Genomic DNA, 14,257 nt, shown 5'->3' on the forward strand with positions numbered 1-14,257 from the left:
GGTTCTCCTAGATAGCGTGCTTTCCTAGCGGTTTCCAGAAAACTCGAAGTTGGTGTTTTTGCTAAGCTAACTTATTATTATTATTATTATTATTCTAGTTTAACGTCCTTTTTCAGCCCGAAGGGCTATATAAGACGTGTAGGGTTCTTAGGCCTACAAGTATCTAAGTAGGTTGTTTCTAGCTACAATATTTAGGAGGGGTTTTACTAAGCTAACTTAATTAGTATAGGAAAAAAGCCACTAGTAAGAATCTATATACGTACGCAGCAAAATACAAGTAGAAGATAAGAAAGCAAATCGCTATTCCTAACAATACTAGAAGAGAGATTTCTAGCGCTTTCTACTAACTTAAACTAAGGCACTATTACCTAAGGGACTACCTATATAAGAGAGGGAAAGTAGATTCTAACAGTTGCCCCTGCAACTATAGGTCTATACAAGACCTACCTTATATTCTATTTAGATGTAATCTATATAAAGAGAAAAGAAAAGGACTAAGAGAAGACTACAAAGGCGATCTATTACTACCTATCCTCCTTTAAATAAAAGAGGGTATAGAAGTAACTATTACCTTTATTTAAGAAACAAAGGCTAGAATACAAGCCTAGTATAAGGGAAACACAGAAAACAAGAAGTAATACCTGTAACAAGTAGCTATACACCTCCCCCACCCTATCCTACCCCCTACCTAGTAACCAATAGGCTACGAGCCTTACCTTTATCTAGTTAAAACCCCTCCTAAATATTATAGCTAGAAACAACTTACTTAGATACTTGTAGGCCTAAAAACCCTACACGTCTTATATAGCCCTTTAGGCTGAAAAAGGACGTTAAACTAGAATAATAATAATAATAATATGTATGTACTTCTATTATGTATAACCATTTCTTCATGACGGACTTTTAGTACAACGCGTAGCGTATGATATGGGACAATAGGGAAATTATAGGGTATACTGACAACAAGACTGACGCTCAGGAACAGAAGCTCATAAGGCGAAAGCACATGTAGAAGAGAACATGGACACGTGTATGTGAGAGAGAGCCTAGCTATCTCGTCGAGGCCACCAAGTCTTATTACCAACCAGAGCTGCTTCATCATCGCTGTCTTCTGGTTTCTTGCTCATATTTGTGCTCTTCCCACTCTTTACGCTCTTGGTGCTCTCGTCGCCTTCAGCTATGCTATCCATGCTGCGCCCATCCAGCTGCGCCCCATCAGTCAGTACACCGCCTTGCGATGTGTTCCTCATGTGATACGTGCCCACGGTTTTATCGGCTTCCTGTCCATTATTCTCGTAGAAAGGGTTCGCTTCACTGCGGATAATGATTTCGCGCGTCTCCTTGATCTGGTTGCCCCGAGGTTCAAAGCTGACAATGCGCTCGCGCTCGCCAGCTTTCACATCGCCTGTGTAGCTGGCGAAGCTCGTGAGCTCGTGGACAGAAGCGTGTTGAGACTTGTGGGTATCGCGGTTGTGGTGGCTGTGGTGGTGGTGACTCTGGTGCCCTGTTGTTGTCGAGAACTCAGACGACGATCGGAATTCCTGGGCAATGGATGCCTTGCCCGTCTTGCGGGATGTCGAGATGGCGATGCGCTTGATGAGGTTGGCCATTGTCATTTCGATGTTCAGCTTGACCATGTAGGCAAGGGGGTGGAATTGGATGTACCTGCGCATGGAATGTTAGTTTGGCATGCCGATGCAAAGAATAAATGACTTACACAAAGGAGTTGGGAATTGACATGGCGGCGATGATCATGACGTCCATGCATAGCGAGAGGATCACGATTTTCTGGTTGAACTTTACAAGATCATTGTATTTGGTAAGTCCGTTTTTGATGAGATTGGCCTTGACGGTCCTCAAGAAGTACCAGTTCAGTATAGCGTCCACGAGGAGATAAAGACCCTTCTCAATACGATCCCAGTATTCGTTGATGAGGTGGTAGCTGTCGAAGTGTCAGTTCGTCGATCACATGTTGAATAAGCAATTACTGCAGGCACTGTACACCCAAGACTTACGCGGGACTGATCTGCAATCGGGCAGGTATCCAAATGTTGAACACACTAATATTGATTGCAGTGACAAACGTAGCTGTCACAATCATAATCCACCTTGACCGTCGTCGATCGGGAAGGATTACGCGAATACGGTTGATGATGATTTGCAACAGTAGCTGAACCTGAATACACCACCAGAAGAGAATTGTAAAATAGAAGGCGAAGCCTGATGGGTTGTTAGCAGTTGGTCGTGGAGCTTCTCTGAAGGACGCGTACTTGGGCTAATGTATTTGAGGAGATGCAGGAAACACTCCAGTCCCATGACAAAACACACCGCCATCTCCAGCCATATCATCCAAATATACACACTACGAAGAGGGCTTCTGGATTCCTTGGTCTGCTTGATAGCGAGATGGGTCGCCAGAATGCAGTTGAGTAACGTGAGCCCCCATACTGTCGATGCGATGATAATGTCCGTCTGTGTAATGGGTTCGTTCTTGTAGTTTGGCGATATGAAGGGGCCCCAAGCTTTGAACGATGGGTCGTCTTTGTATTCACCGCCCATGGTGGGTCACCATCAACGGGAACAGTGGTGATGGCGAAGTGAGGGCTCGGATGCTGTCGTCTCAGGGAAGCGCTTGCTTTATCCACAGTGTAGTCGTGAGCGGAGCTTTGGCCGTGGATTGCAAAGGACGGCCGGGTTTCTGTAAGTCTTGACTGCTTCACAACGGCGGCTAAGGCCCTGCGGCAGATGAAGCAGCCATATGACAGACCTTCGAGTCAAGATAAAGTTCGACGCTTTCGGGGCTTGTCTAGGTGGTTTGGAGTGTTGGCCACTCATTGGCTAGTCACTATAGCGTTGTGGGCTTGACAGACAGCCCAACGGTCGATCCTTTCGTCAATCGTGTCGGCCGTCCTTGTGGTGACCCTGGCGATTTACGCGTTCCCCGTAGAGTGTCTCGCGCAACCTGCACCCGGGACGGGATCCACTCTCGTAGCGTCTTCCTGGAACACCGAAGCTAGTAGATGCGCTAGCGCTAGGGTGAGGCGGAAGAGGGAGGGCATGCATTTTGTGGGGGATTTGCAAAGTTTGCGGATCCATGGAAGAAGCCCATGTAGATACTGCAGCCATGGCGTACCTGGGCGGCGGCACACGGCACCATGTTCACGGCAACCAGAGGAATCCAGAAAGTGTTTTGCTGGCACTATAATCGTGGCGAAAATCCTAAAAACGGGATCTTGGTTCTGACACGCGCGGTGGCTCAGGCGGCGTCGTTCTAGAGATGGTAGCGTGCGCCATGTTCCTTGCATGACGGCTGAATGAATTTTGCTCTGGCCTGCAGAGGCGATTCTGGTGCTAATCTTCTGCTAGTGTGCTTGTAGGTAGGTGCGGCGAGTTCTCCGCAGCGCATGATTCGATCAGCACCGCATCCTTCAAGCACTGTGTCCAGCGTGCAACGGACATGCATGTGAAAGCTTGATGGCGGCATCGTGGGGATGGCTGTGCTTGACAGCAGATGCTGGAGTCTGTGTTACCGTTGCCATCAATGCCAGACGGTTCAGTGACGGTAGGTTGTTTCTGCTGCGGCACGGGCAAACGCTTGTACAGCTAGAGGCTGAGGCTTGAGGGCCGGCCGAGTGAAGCATACGACTTTTGACCTCGATACGGTACCCGGCGACCTGGATTTGCCCAATTCGGGTTTACATGCGGCGAAATAGGCTGCTAGGGGCGGCATCATGGCACCACACTCGACATGGCCAGCCAAATGCCACCCACTAATAGATGCAAGCGGGCGATCAGAACAAGGGCGACAGTCGCCGGCCAAGAAGCCGTCGCAGTCGGGCGGCAGGGAACAAGGCTGCTCGTGAAACGCGCTCTGACGAGTGCGACGCGAACCAGCCCAGCGGCGGTGTCGAGCCAGTCTCCGAGCCGACCAAGTTATGCGTTCCGTATACAAGTGTCGACATGGCCTGTCGTCGTCGAGGTGCCCCGACAATGCGGAACCAACATGGCGACGCCCTGTCGCGCATCAATGGGAACGAAGCAGAAACCAGCGGTGCCCGAGGGGGCGCTGATCGGCGCTTCAAGGCCTCGCCGAGGCGAACCACAGATGGCATTGCCAGTCTGCATCCCGCACCTTGGCCTCGAGCACGAGAAACAAGGACCGCGAAATCATGCGCTCCATACCCTGACCTGAGCCAATGCATACCCGCCTAAACACGCAGATCGTCTTCCAACACTCCCACCGTGTCGCACGTGTCGGCTCATCGCAGCTATGCCTGATGGAGCATTAGGTCGCCAGCCAGAGCAACGTCGTCCATATCAACATTATCCGACTTGCGGCTCGGGAGCTTGCTCGGTGAGAGCCACAACAACCCTCCGCCGTGCTTCGACGGTCTACTGACCACATCTGGTTACCGGCATGCGTAGGCCCCAGCCTCCAGTCCTCCTCTACGCCATCCACTAGCCGTTCCGATGCCTAGGACGCCGGCTGTACGCTAGTCCATGGAGAATTCTCATGTGTAATCTTAACGCCACCCCTTTGCACAACACCCATCTCTTGTCTGGTTTGCTGCTCTCGCTCTCGTCCGTATCCTCGCCGACGACGCCCATGGCCCGCGGACCCAAGGAGCGGGATTGACCCTTGGAGTGCGTGCGCCCCGTCCTAACACTTTCGTATTCAATCATAGTAGCCGAAGGCTGGCCACTTTTAATCGCCCTAAAAACATTTCAGCTGCTGTCTAATACATGACTAGTTGTAAAGACATGTTGAATCAATGTTGCGCTATATTGGCTTGGAGAGTGACTTTGGATGAAGGCGTCTCTTCTGCTGTCATGTCATGGACATATGACTAAGGGGTTTACTAGAATTGGTCAACATTGCGGCAAGCACGGCAAGATCCGGCTCCTCGTCTCTGCAAATTATAAAATGGTGTCCTGTCGTACGATGCTTGGGAGGGGGGAGGGGGAAGAAATTGATACTCACTGGCATGGCATACAGTCTGCAGCACAGCGGAATTGAAGGCCGTTCCAGGTGTAGCAGAATGCTATCTTCCAGAGATGCTGCACAGGTTGATGATGCATATTCACCATTGCCATAGCCTGAGTTCTTGTCTGTGTGAAATAGCTGAGTGGCTTATGGCGCACGTGATAAGAAACAGATGCACTCGGCGCACAGATGTAGCTGTATAGAGGTCAGTGGTGTCGGCTTCACGTACGATGGCAGGCCATACATGAAGCCAAGCTGTCCTTCCTGGTCCCGTGTCTCCCCGCGTATCGTTTGATGCGCCCCGGGGACTAGGACTTTTGACCCTGGTCGATGACACTGCAGATCTCGGCTTCCCAACAGTAGGTGTAACTTGGCGCTCAGGTTGTCTGGGCACACCTTACTAGCCGCATCAAGCTTGATGTATAGCTACGCTGAGCACCACACAGCACAATTTATTGTGTCTATACCTGGAGCAAGTATTCCAGTGAACACGTGTCAAGCATGTAATATATCAATGCGACGTGCCAGAATTTTGTCATGTATAATGGAAAACGAGCGCAACTGAGCTACTCGAGTCCAAGAGCTTTGTATCTTCGATCAAGTCCCAAACGGGAACGGCTGGTGCGGAGCAAGAATGATTGGGTATCTAAGGACGAGGGTGATTTTGGTGTGCGGTGGTGCATATTGTTGAAGCAGCGGCTTGAACGATGGGCCGAATCGACCTTGCAATCGAAATGTCTCCCCTGAAACCCGGGTAGCATCAACCTTTGCAAGGCTCGATTCCGTGTCCAGAGTACCTCATGGGGAGGAAGCACATGATTCGTCAGTTCAAACGTCGAAGAATGCCCCCTTGGAATTCCCCTCGTTTGTTTTAGAATGTGTCGGGAGTGGTTCCGCGAGACAGAATCAATATGCTGCGGGGTCTCGAATATGCCTAGCGTGCGGAGTAACGACCTTTTAATGACGTACTCATGGAGTGAAAAGGGTACGGAGATCGAGCGCACCATTAACTTGCAGCTACGTAAAAGGTTAGGTTTCCTGCCCTTGGATCATACACGACCTCACTGCCAAGTAGCGTTACCAGCTTCCGGTCGGAAGTTTACTGCTTGTACTGTCGACCCAGTCAGTTAGACCCCAGACTTCATACTATACACCAATCATGCCACCCCCCCCCCCCCAGAATGGACATTACTAGCCAATATGTGCAAGAGGGGGAAGTGTCCAAGAAGTAGTACGTGGTCTTGCCAGTAGCAGAGCGGGCATGTGCAGCGCCCCAGCCATGAGACAAAGCAGTCTGTTGGCGTTTTGGACTTGGCACTTGGCAAGTACAGTTGGTTGTATGGCATGTCCACGAAACCGAGAAGGAGATGAGGAGGGGCTTCGTCGAGTACATAGAATAATTTGTGCCTGTTTCGATACCGGGTCCAAGGAAACCATATCAGGCAAGCTATGGGTCAATGCGAAGGGTGGTGACGGTGCAGTCCCATGGCCATGGGATATGGAGTCTCGAGGGTGCTCGGCGTCGATTTCATCTTCAGCATTGGAATGGGGGCACTAGAGGCGATGGAGCTTTGCAGAACGAAGCTGATGAAGGCGTGAAGTTGTGATAGAGTGACTTTGACGTGTGAAGGCCAGGCAGGGGAAGCGGATGGCGGCCCCCACTTGGCGCGAAACGTCATCAGTGGGCGGCGACCTTTCCAAGCCACAACCTCATGCGCAGCAGCAGACGATTCTGGTAGAGCCTCAAGACCGGCGCGCCTACTTCACCGCTGATAGACGCAGGACCCGCTCATAGTATTCACAGCTCAGCAGCCCACGGCGCATCCCGACGCAAATAACCACCATGGCGGAAAAGACCAGCACAGAAAAAGTAGGCAGGCACACGGCGACCAGCATCGCGAGAAGCTTCCCCCCACTAATTGCTGCAGCCCCCCGAGAGCCCGACGACGGCGCGCGAGCTCGACTTTGACGACGACAACGAGACGCCCACGGCCGCCTCTGCCCCCGAACACGCTGCATCGCCGCCGCCGTCGTCCAAGTCGCCCAAGCCCGGCGTGCGCTTCAACGATGAAGCCACCGAGATCCCACCGCCCAAGCCCCCGCGGCCTGTCGACCCCCAGGTGCAGGCGCAAAATACGCTGATCGAGGCCTTTCCCGGCGTCGACAGCAATGTCATCAAGGCCGTGCTTGTTGCCAGCGGCGGCAAGGTGGAGCCCGCCTTCAACGCGCTGCTGAGTACGCCGGCGCCTCGCTGGGTTGCGGCGACAGGATATGCTAACAGAGGCAGGCATGTCGGACCCCAACTTCAAGGCGGACGAAGCACCCCCGCCGCAGCCACCGCGCCCCCAGCCTCGGAGCCAGCTCGAGCAGGACGAGATCTACGCGCGCCAGCTGGCCCAGCACTACCAGAGCCAGGGCGGCCAGAACGGCCAACGGTCGCGTGAACAGGCTCGCCGCCAGCGGCCTGGAGAGCCCGAGCGCGAGCACAGCTTCTTTGACGGTGAGCTCATGTGGGCACGCCATGCGGCCAGAAACACGGGCTAACAGCACACACTGCAGATGACCTCCCAGAGATCCGCAAGAACATCGAGCAGGGCTTCAAGGAGACACAGCAGACGGTGACCAAGTGGATCAGCAACTTCACCAAGAAGCTCGATGGCGAAGTCGACGAGTACGACAAGTACGGCAACCCACAATACACGGGCCGCACCGGGCCCCCGCCACGACAGAACTTTGGCCCGTCCCAGTCGGATCAGATGCAGGGCATTCGCAGGTCGGCTGAGCAGCGAAGGTCGGCAGACCACAGCCGCTACGACGCCGACAACAGGGTGATTGGCGACGACTTTGCCAAGCTCGAGCTGCGAGACAACGACGGTAAGGGATTCTGACTCACCACCGAGCGCACAACTGACGCACTGTAGCACCACAGCGCTCTTCTAGCCGCCCGACGGCCAACCCTGACCTCTTCAAACCGACGCCCGTATCGCCTCCCCAGAGTGGCCCTGTTGACGAGGTCGATGCTCTCTACCGCAACCCATCGCCCAACAACCAGAGTGGCCAGGCAAAGCCGGGCGGCAAGAAGTGGCAGCCGCTGACATCAGTAGCCCCCAACCCTGAGCCTCACGAACACGATCCCTTCAGTCTGGGCGATAGCGATGATGAAGACAAGGACCACAAAAAGCAGGACACCAACCCTGCTGATAGCGAAAGACTGAAGAACGCCGCTCAGAACAGTAGCGAAGGCCCTCCTGCGGGCAAGCTGCAGCCCTCAGAGCGAAGCGGCAGTGTGAGCCAAAAAGACGCCACCATGGAGGCGTTGATCAAGGAGGCCAAGTAAGTCCATCTTTATGCCTGGCTACTATCAATTAAAGTAAATCCATTTCCATATCTTGTTACGGCCAGTGAGTAGGACCGAATGAATTCTACACACGTCTTCTATGCGAAGGCGTCTACGTTGTTATTTTCGTATCTCTAGACCTTTCCTTATTCACCTCCCTGCCTGTGGATCCTCAGCCGCTACTATTACAATTGCGCCAGGTCGCCAATATGCATGGTGTGCATGTCCCTCCATTTCCTGATGGAGCAACTGTCTCACTCTACGTCTCTCGGCCCGTTTTCTTCGGACAATGCAGATCTCGCAATGGCTGTCTCGAATGCGCGATGGCGTCAAGATTATGTGAGAACCCATGTCACAAGGACTACATATTGCGTGCGTCTATTCTCACCGTCGAATCGTAACAGTCTGTGGCGCAGCAGATTCCCCGCGGGGGGCAAGGTCATTTTCGTCGTGGCCACGCAGACAAAGGATTTTTGGCTTGCCTTTCAGTCGCTGCCCACCTTTGGGCCGGCCCATCGCGCGCGTGCAGATGCAGGTTCAGCCGCGCCAAGCATATCACTACTCAGCCTTAGGAGCGATTTCCTTTCAGCTGCATTCTCGGGCATTTATGCTTACAACGATTGGTCAAATTGTTGCAACGTCTCGTTTCTCATATGCAGTGGGCGCAATTGTCACCATTTTCCTCCTTCAGTTGCTATATGTCAGCATCAGAAAGGTATGATCACGCCCATTGCGTTCTGGAGACTTCAGCCATGACATGGCCCAATGGAACATCAATAGGCACCAATGTCACATCTTCCACCTTGCAATTACGTCGCACGGTATGAAGGTACGACGAATTGGACTCTCAGACATCTCGCATTGGCTGCAAGGCCTCAAGAACCATGTTGTGGCCCCTGTCAGCTGAGACGTACGTCAGATCTGACCAGTTGAAAATTCACAGCAGTGGACTCCAGCTCTTTCAGCAACGAGCCTGTCAGCATCTTCTAGTCACATGTGGTTCACGCCAAGCGTAAGCAATTGTTGGTCCTCTGAGTTATATCGTGATTGTGGCTTGGCGCTATACTCACTTCACTACAGGCGTTCATCACACCGCCATATTGCGGGTGTGGCTCCACGCCTGCCTTGCGCCCTGTATCTAGATGGAGGTTTTCAATAATCACTGCGAGTGGGAGTAATTCACCTGACAACGGCGAATATACCATTTTGGGAGCTGGTATCATGCGGAGCGTATATTGACTGCGAACGGGCTGAGACGCCCTTGAAGAATTGACTATAAATTCTGTGATGCCGGTATCGTTCATCGCCAGTCCGATCTGCCATCATCACAACAACTACTTACCATTACTTCCACTATGGATCCTGTTACGCCCATTCCGCTTCCTCAAATTGACGAGCCAGAGGAGTACAACACCAACTACATCCTTTACTGGCACCATATCGGTTTGGAACTCAACCGCCTCACTCACACTGTAGGAGGTCCCCAGACTGGCCCACCTATCTCTGCCAGAGCTCTAGGTATGCTCCAGTTGGCTGCCCACGACGCCTACTTCGCAATCAATCCCTCTGCCGAATTTTCGACCTTTCTCACTCCTGGTGCTGAAAATGCCGAGTACCGTCTTCCTGACCTGAACGGAGCGGACGATGCTCGCCAAGCAGTTGCTGGAGCTTCTCTTAAAATGTTGACTGAGCTGTACATGAAGCCTGTGGTTCAATCTAACCCCAACCCCGGCGCAAACATCTCCGACAGGGCTTACGCCCAACTCGCACTGTTCATAGAGCAATCGTCTGCTGAAGCTCCCGGCGGTGTCGACCGAGCCTCAGCCAGTTTCCTGTTTGGTGAAGCTGTAGCGGATGTCTTCTTCAAACTCCTTTTCCACCCACCAGGTGCTTCGCAAGATGGCTATCATCCCACCCCTGGGCGCTATAGATTTGACGATGAGCCTACTCACCCTGTCGTTCTAATCCCAGTAGACCCCAACAACCCCAACGGGCCCAAGAAGCCGTTCCGTCAGTACCATGGTCCTTTCTACGGTACGACTGCGAAGCGTTTCGCTACACAGACTGAGCACATTCTTGCCGACCCACCAGGCCTTCGTTCTGCTGCCAATGAGACTGCCGAGTATGATGACTCGATCCGCGTCGCAATCGCCATGGGTGGTGCCCCAGGGCTCAACTCTACCAAGCGCTCTCCATACCAGACAGCGCAAGGAATTTTCTGGGCCTACGATGGGTCCAACCTCATTGGTACACCGCCGCGTCTGTACAACCAAATTGTGCGCCGCATCGCCGTAACCTACAAGAAAGAAGATGATCTCGCAAACAGCGAAGTCAACAATGCAGACTTTGCGCGTCTCCTCGCTCTTGTCAACGTCGCCTGCGCCGATGCAGGCATCTTTTCGTGGAAAGAGAAATGGGAGTTTGAGTTCTGGCGCCCCCTATCTGGCGTTCGTGACGATGGGCGTCCAGACCATGGCGACCCCTTTTGGCTCACGCTCGGTGCCCCAGCCACAAACACAAACGATATCCCGTTCAAGCCACCTTTCCCGGCCTACCCCTCCGGACACGCAACATTTGGTGGAGCAGTCTTTCAGATGGTGCGCCGATACTACAACGGGCGCGTCGGCACATGGAAAGATGACGAGCCCGATAATATCGCCATCGACATGATGGTATCCGAGGAGCTCAACGGCCTCAGCCGCGACCTCCGCCAGCCCTACGACCCCACCGCCCCAATCACCGACCAGCCTGGTATCGTCCGTACACGAATCGAGCGCCACTTTAACTCTGCATGGGAAATGATGTTGGAAAACGCCATTTCCCGCATTTTCCTCGGCGTCCACTGGCGTTTCGACGCGGCAGCCGCGCGCGACATTCTCATTCCAACAGTGACAAAGGACGTGTATGCCATTGACAACAACGGCGCGAGCGTCTTCCAGAATGCAGAGGACGTACGGTACTCTACGAGGGGCACGCGCGAGGGTCACGACGGCTTGTTCCCGATTGGCGGTGTGCCGCTAGGTATCGAGATTGCGGATGAGATTTTCAACGCGGGATTGAAGCCCACGCCTCCGGAGGCGCAGCCCATGCCCCAGCCGCCGTATGTACAGAAGCCGCCGTATGGGAAGGAGAGTCAGTCGACTATGTGGGAGGAGGAGCATGCTCAGGCCATGGATGAGGCGCCGTAGATGGTGATGGGTTGAGTACGCTGATATAGGGTAGTACAAGGGGGCTCGCGCACGACGCAGTTTGAATTTCCGCAATCTGATCTCGGTCTTTAGTCTTGTGCGGATAATTAATATAGTGTAGTATATGTAAAGTGCTTATCAATTAATGCTTTGCTAATAATCAGCATCTGTGGTGTCATATGTTCCAGTCAGTAATCTTGCTGATCGTGCTCGCTGTATATCGAGACTGTGATATTCTCATCAAGTAATGAAATGGTCAGCCAGGGAAATTTGAGAACGGAGGGCGATTCTTTGCTGAAGTGACTGGTAAGTGATGACTAAGAAATAAAGACGGCACTCACATGAGTTGGTGGTATTGATGACGTAATAATAAGGGGTATGATGCCTGTGCTTTTATAACCACTAAAACTTGTAACACAAGAGTGATATCAATACACATTTATTGGATAACTAAGCCGCCGAATGATTTGATGAACGCAAGCGTTTCAAGAGTAGAAGATAAAAAGCTATGCATTGAGTGATTGAGGTAAGACAAGCACACAAAGAAACCAAGTACGAAAACCTCAGCAGCTCATACCATCGTATCAATGGGTGAGAGCGTTAGTTTCCTAATCGAGACCTACGAAGAAGAGGAGATTCAGCTTGTAGATTCTACTTGTTTCACTGCATCTCAATCTGATGTGCAAGCGAATATACGCATCTGGTGGAATCACTGGCCTGGAATGATTTTTCACTGCGGCTCCTTTGTTTTCACTGTCAGAGAAGCCTGTTGAATAACATAGTACTCAACCTATAAATACACAGACCACTACTAAAGCCACACATTGAAAATTCTCCCTTCACAGCGGAAATACCAAGTCACTCATTCAACCTGCAATTCAACTTAGCGAACCCCTCCCCCCTTTTCTTTTCTCTCTTGCAAACCCAGGAAAAACATGGCACAAATACACATCACACCCCCTCCACTACCAACACCACCACCAGATTTCTCACTCGCCTCTCTCCGTTTGGATTCTCTACCGCTGGGCTCGCTACCAAAACATTCGCTTCCGCGCCTCGCACCCATCGCACGCCCCATTTCGCACGTAATCCAGGCTCACGAGACCAAATGCGGAATATGTTTCCAGCAGCTATTCAGAACCAACATGGGCGAAACCATCAACCACATCAACGCATGCTGGGGCGCTAGAATTGAGAAAACCGCGAGGAAAAAAATAAAGGTTTGCACTGAGAATACACGGGAAGACAGTAGCGAGGAGAAACTGCATGATACCAGAATTCCGATTCCGATTCTCGATTCAGTCATAAGTACACCAGCGCAAACTGCACTGTGTCCTCCACATGATGCTACCGCAGAAACCTCATGCGTCCTATGCTGCGCCACGCTACCACAAGATGATTCTCTAGATACTATCCACCTCCTCCTCAGCTGTCTGGCACAGTACCGCCCGGACACATGTCCCATGTGCGCACACCCCTTTAGGTCTTTGACTGAACCGCAAGACCTGATTTTGGCATTGGAACATATTTATACACTGCACTATGCCCCTTTTTCTCCGTCTACACCTCTGTCTCCGTCTTTATCGTTGGGTTCCTCCTCGTCTCCACCCAGCACACAACATACGTTCACCGACCTCATAATAGCATATCTCGGGCGCGTAGAATGCTCAACGCGGCTGCTGCACAAGCAGTATGGAGAAAAAGCGTCGTGGACTGCGCAGCAGCATCAGAGGGCGTACTTGCAGAAGAGGCGGGGGCGCGCGCGGAAGGCGAGTGTGTAATGAGGTTGTGGTAAGGGTAATTGAGGTAGTTGGAGGGCGGTGGGGATGTGTAACGGAAAGGCGCTTGTGATTGATACGATTTTTAGGGGAAAGGTCGGGAGGGGAGAGGGGAGAGGAGAACATAGATAGTGTCGTGATAGATGGGTTGCAGCGGGAGGGGTGTTGTGTTAGATTACAAGAGAGACGCGTATACTACAGCGTTTTGGACAGGCAAGGATGGTTAGAGGGGTATCCAGTACTAAGAACACTGCATAGTGGGTTAGTAATAAGAGATTTTACACAAAAAGAGATCCTAAGGTAGAGATCTATTCGCCACACTATACTAAGGACTATACCCTATTATTATTATTATTATTCTAGTTTAACGTCCTTTTTGTAACGGGCTGAACGCCCTTTGGATAGCTCCTCGATGGAATCTCGGGCCAAGCTGCGCGCGCACCATCTGAACTACGTTCAGACCGAGCAGCGCTCAGACAACGCGCTTAGATACTCCGGCATAACCTTTCTTTGATAAGTAAATAAACACCACGTAAGCAGAGTAGATAGCTCCTTATTAAATATAACCTCTTGTATACCTTGCAATTGCTCCCTAGAGCGCAGCCCCTTACATTTTGTATTCGATCCTAATTAGACACAAGCCTTAGGCAAACTATCTTCTAACTAAGTTTTAAAGCGTGTTGTTAGTGCGAGCTAGTAACATAGAGTTAGTGCTGTAATAGGTACGAAAGGCCTTTAGTGCAGCGAGAAGGTAGACCGTCGCAAGACAGTACACCTAGGGCAGAGCTTCGCAGGAAGTTTAGCTGTGAGAGACAGTAGGCGAATTAGTCGCCTAGGACCTGTCTAGGAAGTCCTATTGTGTCTTAGAAAGCCAAGCTGTAGGCACAACGTCGCGTAATAAACTACCTAAAGGCCACTCAGGCCTAGTGTACAGTTAGCTAGAAGCAGACGTTGTAGTGAGAAGTCCTGT

At 51.8% G+C, this 14,257-nt stretch overlaps 4 protein-coding genes across 4 annotated transcripts; 3 read left to right on the forward strand and 1 right to left on the reverse strand.

Moving 5' to 3' along the window:
* Positions 1 to 1,046: 1,046 nt before the first annotated feature.
* On the reverse strand, positions 1,047 to 2,559 carry SETTUDRAFT_153564 (uncharacterized protein; the record flags this gene model as incomplete). The annotated part of the gene is made up of 4 exons (XM_008027190.1): positions 1,047 to 1,665; positions 1,718 to 1,942; positions 2,016 to 2,220; positions 2,271 to 2,559. 4 exons carry the CDS (start codon positions 2,557 to 2,559, stop codon positions 1,047 to 1,049), a joined length of 1,338 nt encoding a protein of 445 aa, XP_008025381.1.
* A 4,268-nt stretch (positions 2,560 to 6,827) lies between these two features.
* Positions 6,828 to 8,516, forward strand: SETTUDRAFT_178758 (uncharacterized protein; the record flags this gene model as incomplete). Its single annotated transcript, XM_008027191.1, has 5 exons — positions 6,828 to 6,854; positions 6,913 to 7,219; positions 7,272 to 7,484; positions 7,544 to 7,858; positions 7,906 to 8,516. The coding sequence occupies 5 exons, from the start codon at positions 6,828 to 6,830 to the stop codon at positions 8,319 to 8,321; spliced, it is 1,278 nt and encodes a 425-aa protein (XP_008025382.1). The 3' UTR covers positions 8,322 to 8,516.
* A 1,121-nt stretch (positions 8,517 to 9,637) lies between these two features.
* On the forward strand, positions 9,638 to 11,667 carry SETTUDRAFT_162949 (uncharacterized protein). Its single transcript, XM_008027192.1, has one exon. It carries the CDS (start codon positions 9,677 to 9,679, stop codon positions 11,507 to 11,509), a length of 1,833 nt encoding a protein of 610 aa, XP_008025383.1. The 5' UTR covers positions 9,638 to 9,676; the 3' UTR covers positions 11,510 to 11,667.
* A 777-nt stretch (positions 11,668 to 12,444) lies between these two features.
* Positions 12,445 to 13,290, forward strand: SETTUDRAFT_31100 (uncharacterized protein; the record flags this gene model as incomplete). Its single annotated transcript, XM_008026830.1, has 1 exon — positions 12,445 to 13,290. One exon carries the CDS (start codon positions 12,445 to 12,447, stop codon positions 13,288 to 13,290), a length of 846 nt encoding a protein of 281 aa, XP_008025021.1.
* Between the last annotated feature and the right edge of the window lie 967 nt (positions 13,291 to 14,257).

Source organism: Exserohilum turcica, assembly GCF_000359705.1.
Source record: "Exserohilum turcica Et28A unplaced genomic scaffold SETTUscaffold_2, whole genome shotgun sequence".
Classification (NCBI taxonomy): Eukaryota; Fungi; Ascomycota; class Dothideomycetes; order Pleosporales; family Pleosporaceae; genus Exserohilum; species Exserohilum turcicum.

What these genes read in the sequence shown, in the direction of transcription:
- SETTUDRAFT_162949 (XM_008027192.1), top strand. Translation starts at nt 9,677, where the DNA reads ATGGATCCTGTTACGCCCATTCCGCTTCCTCAAATTGACGAGCCAGAG.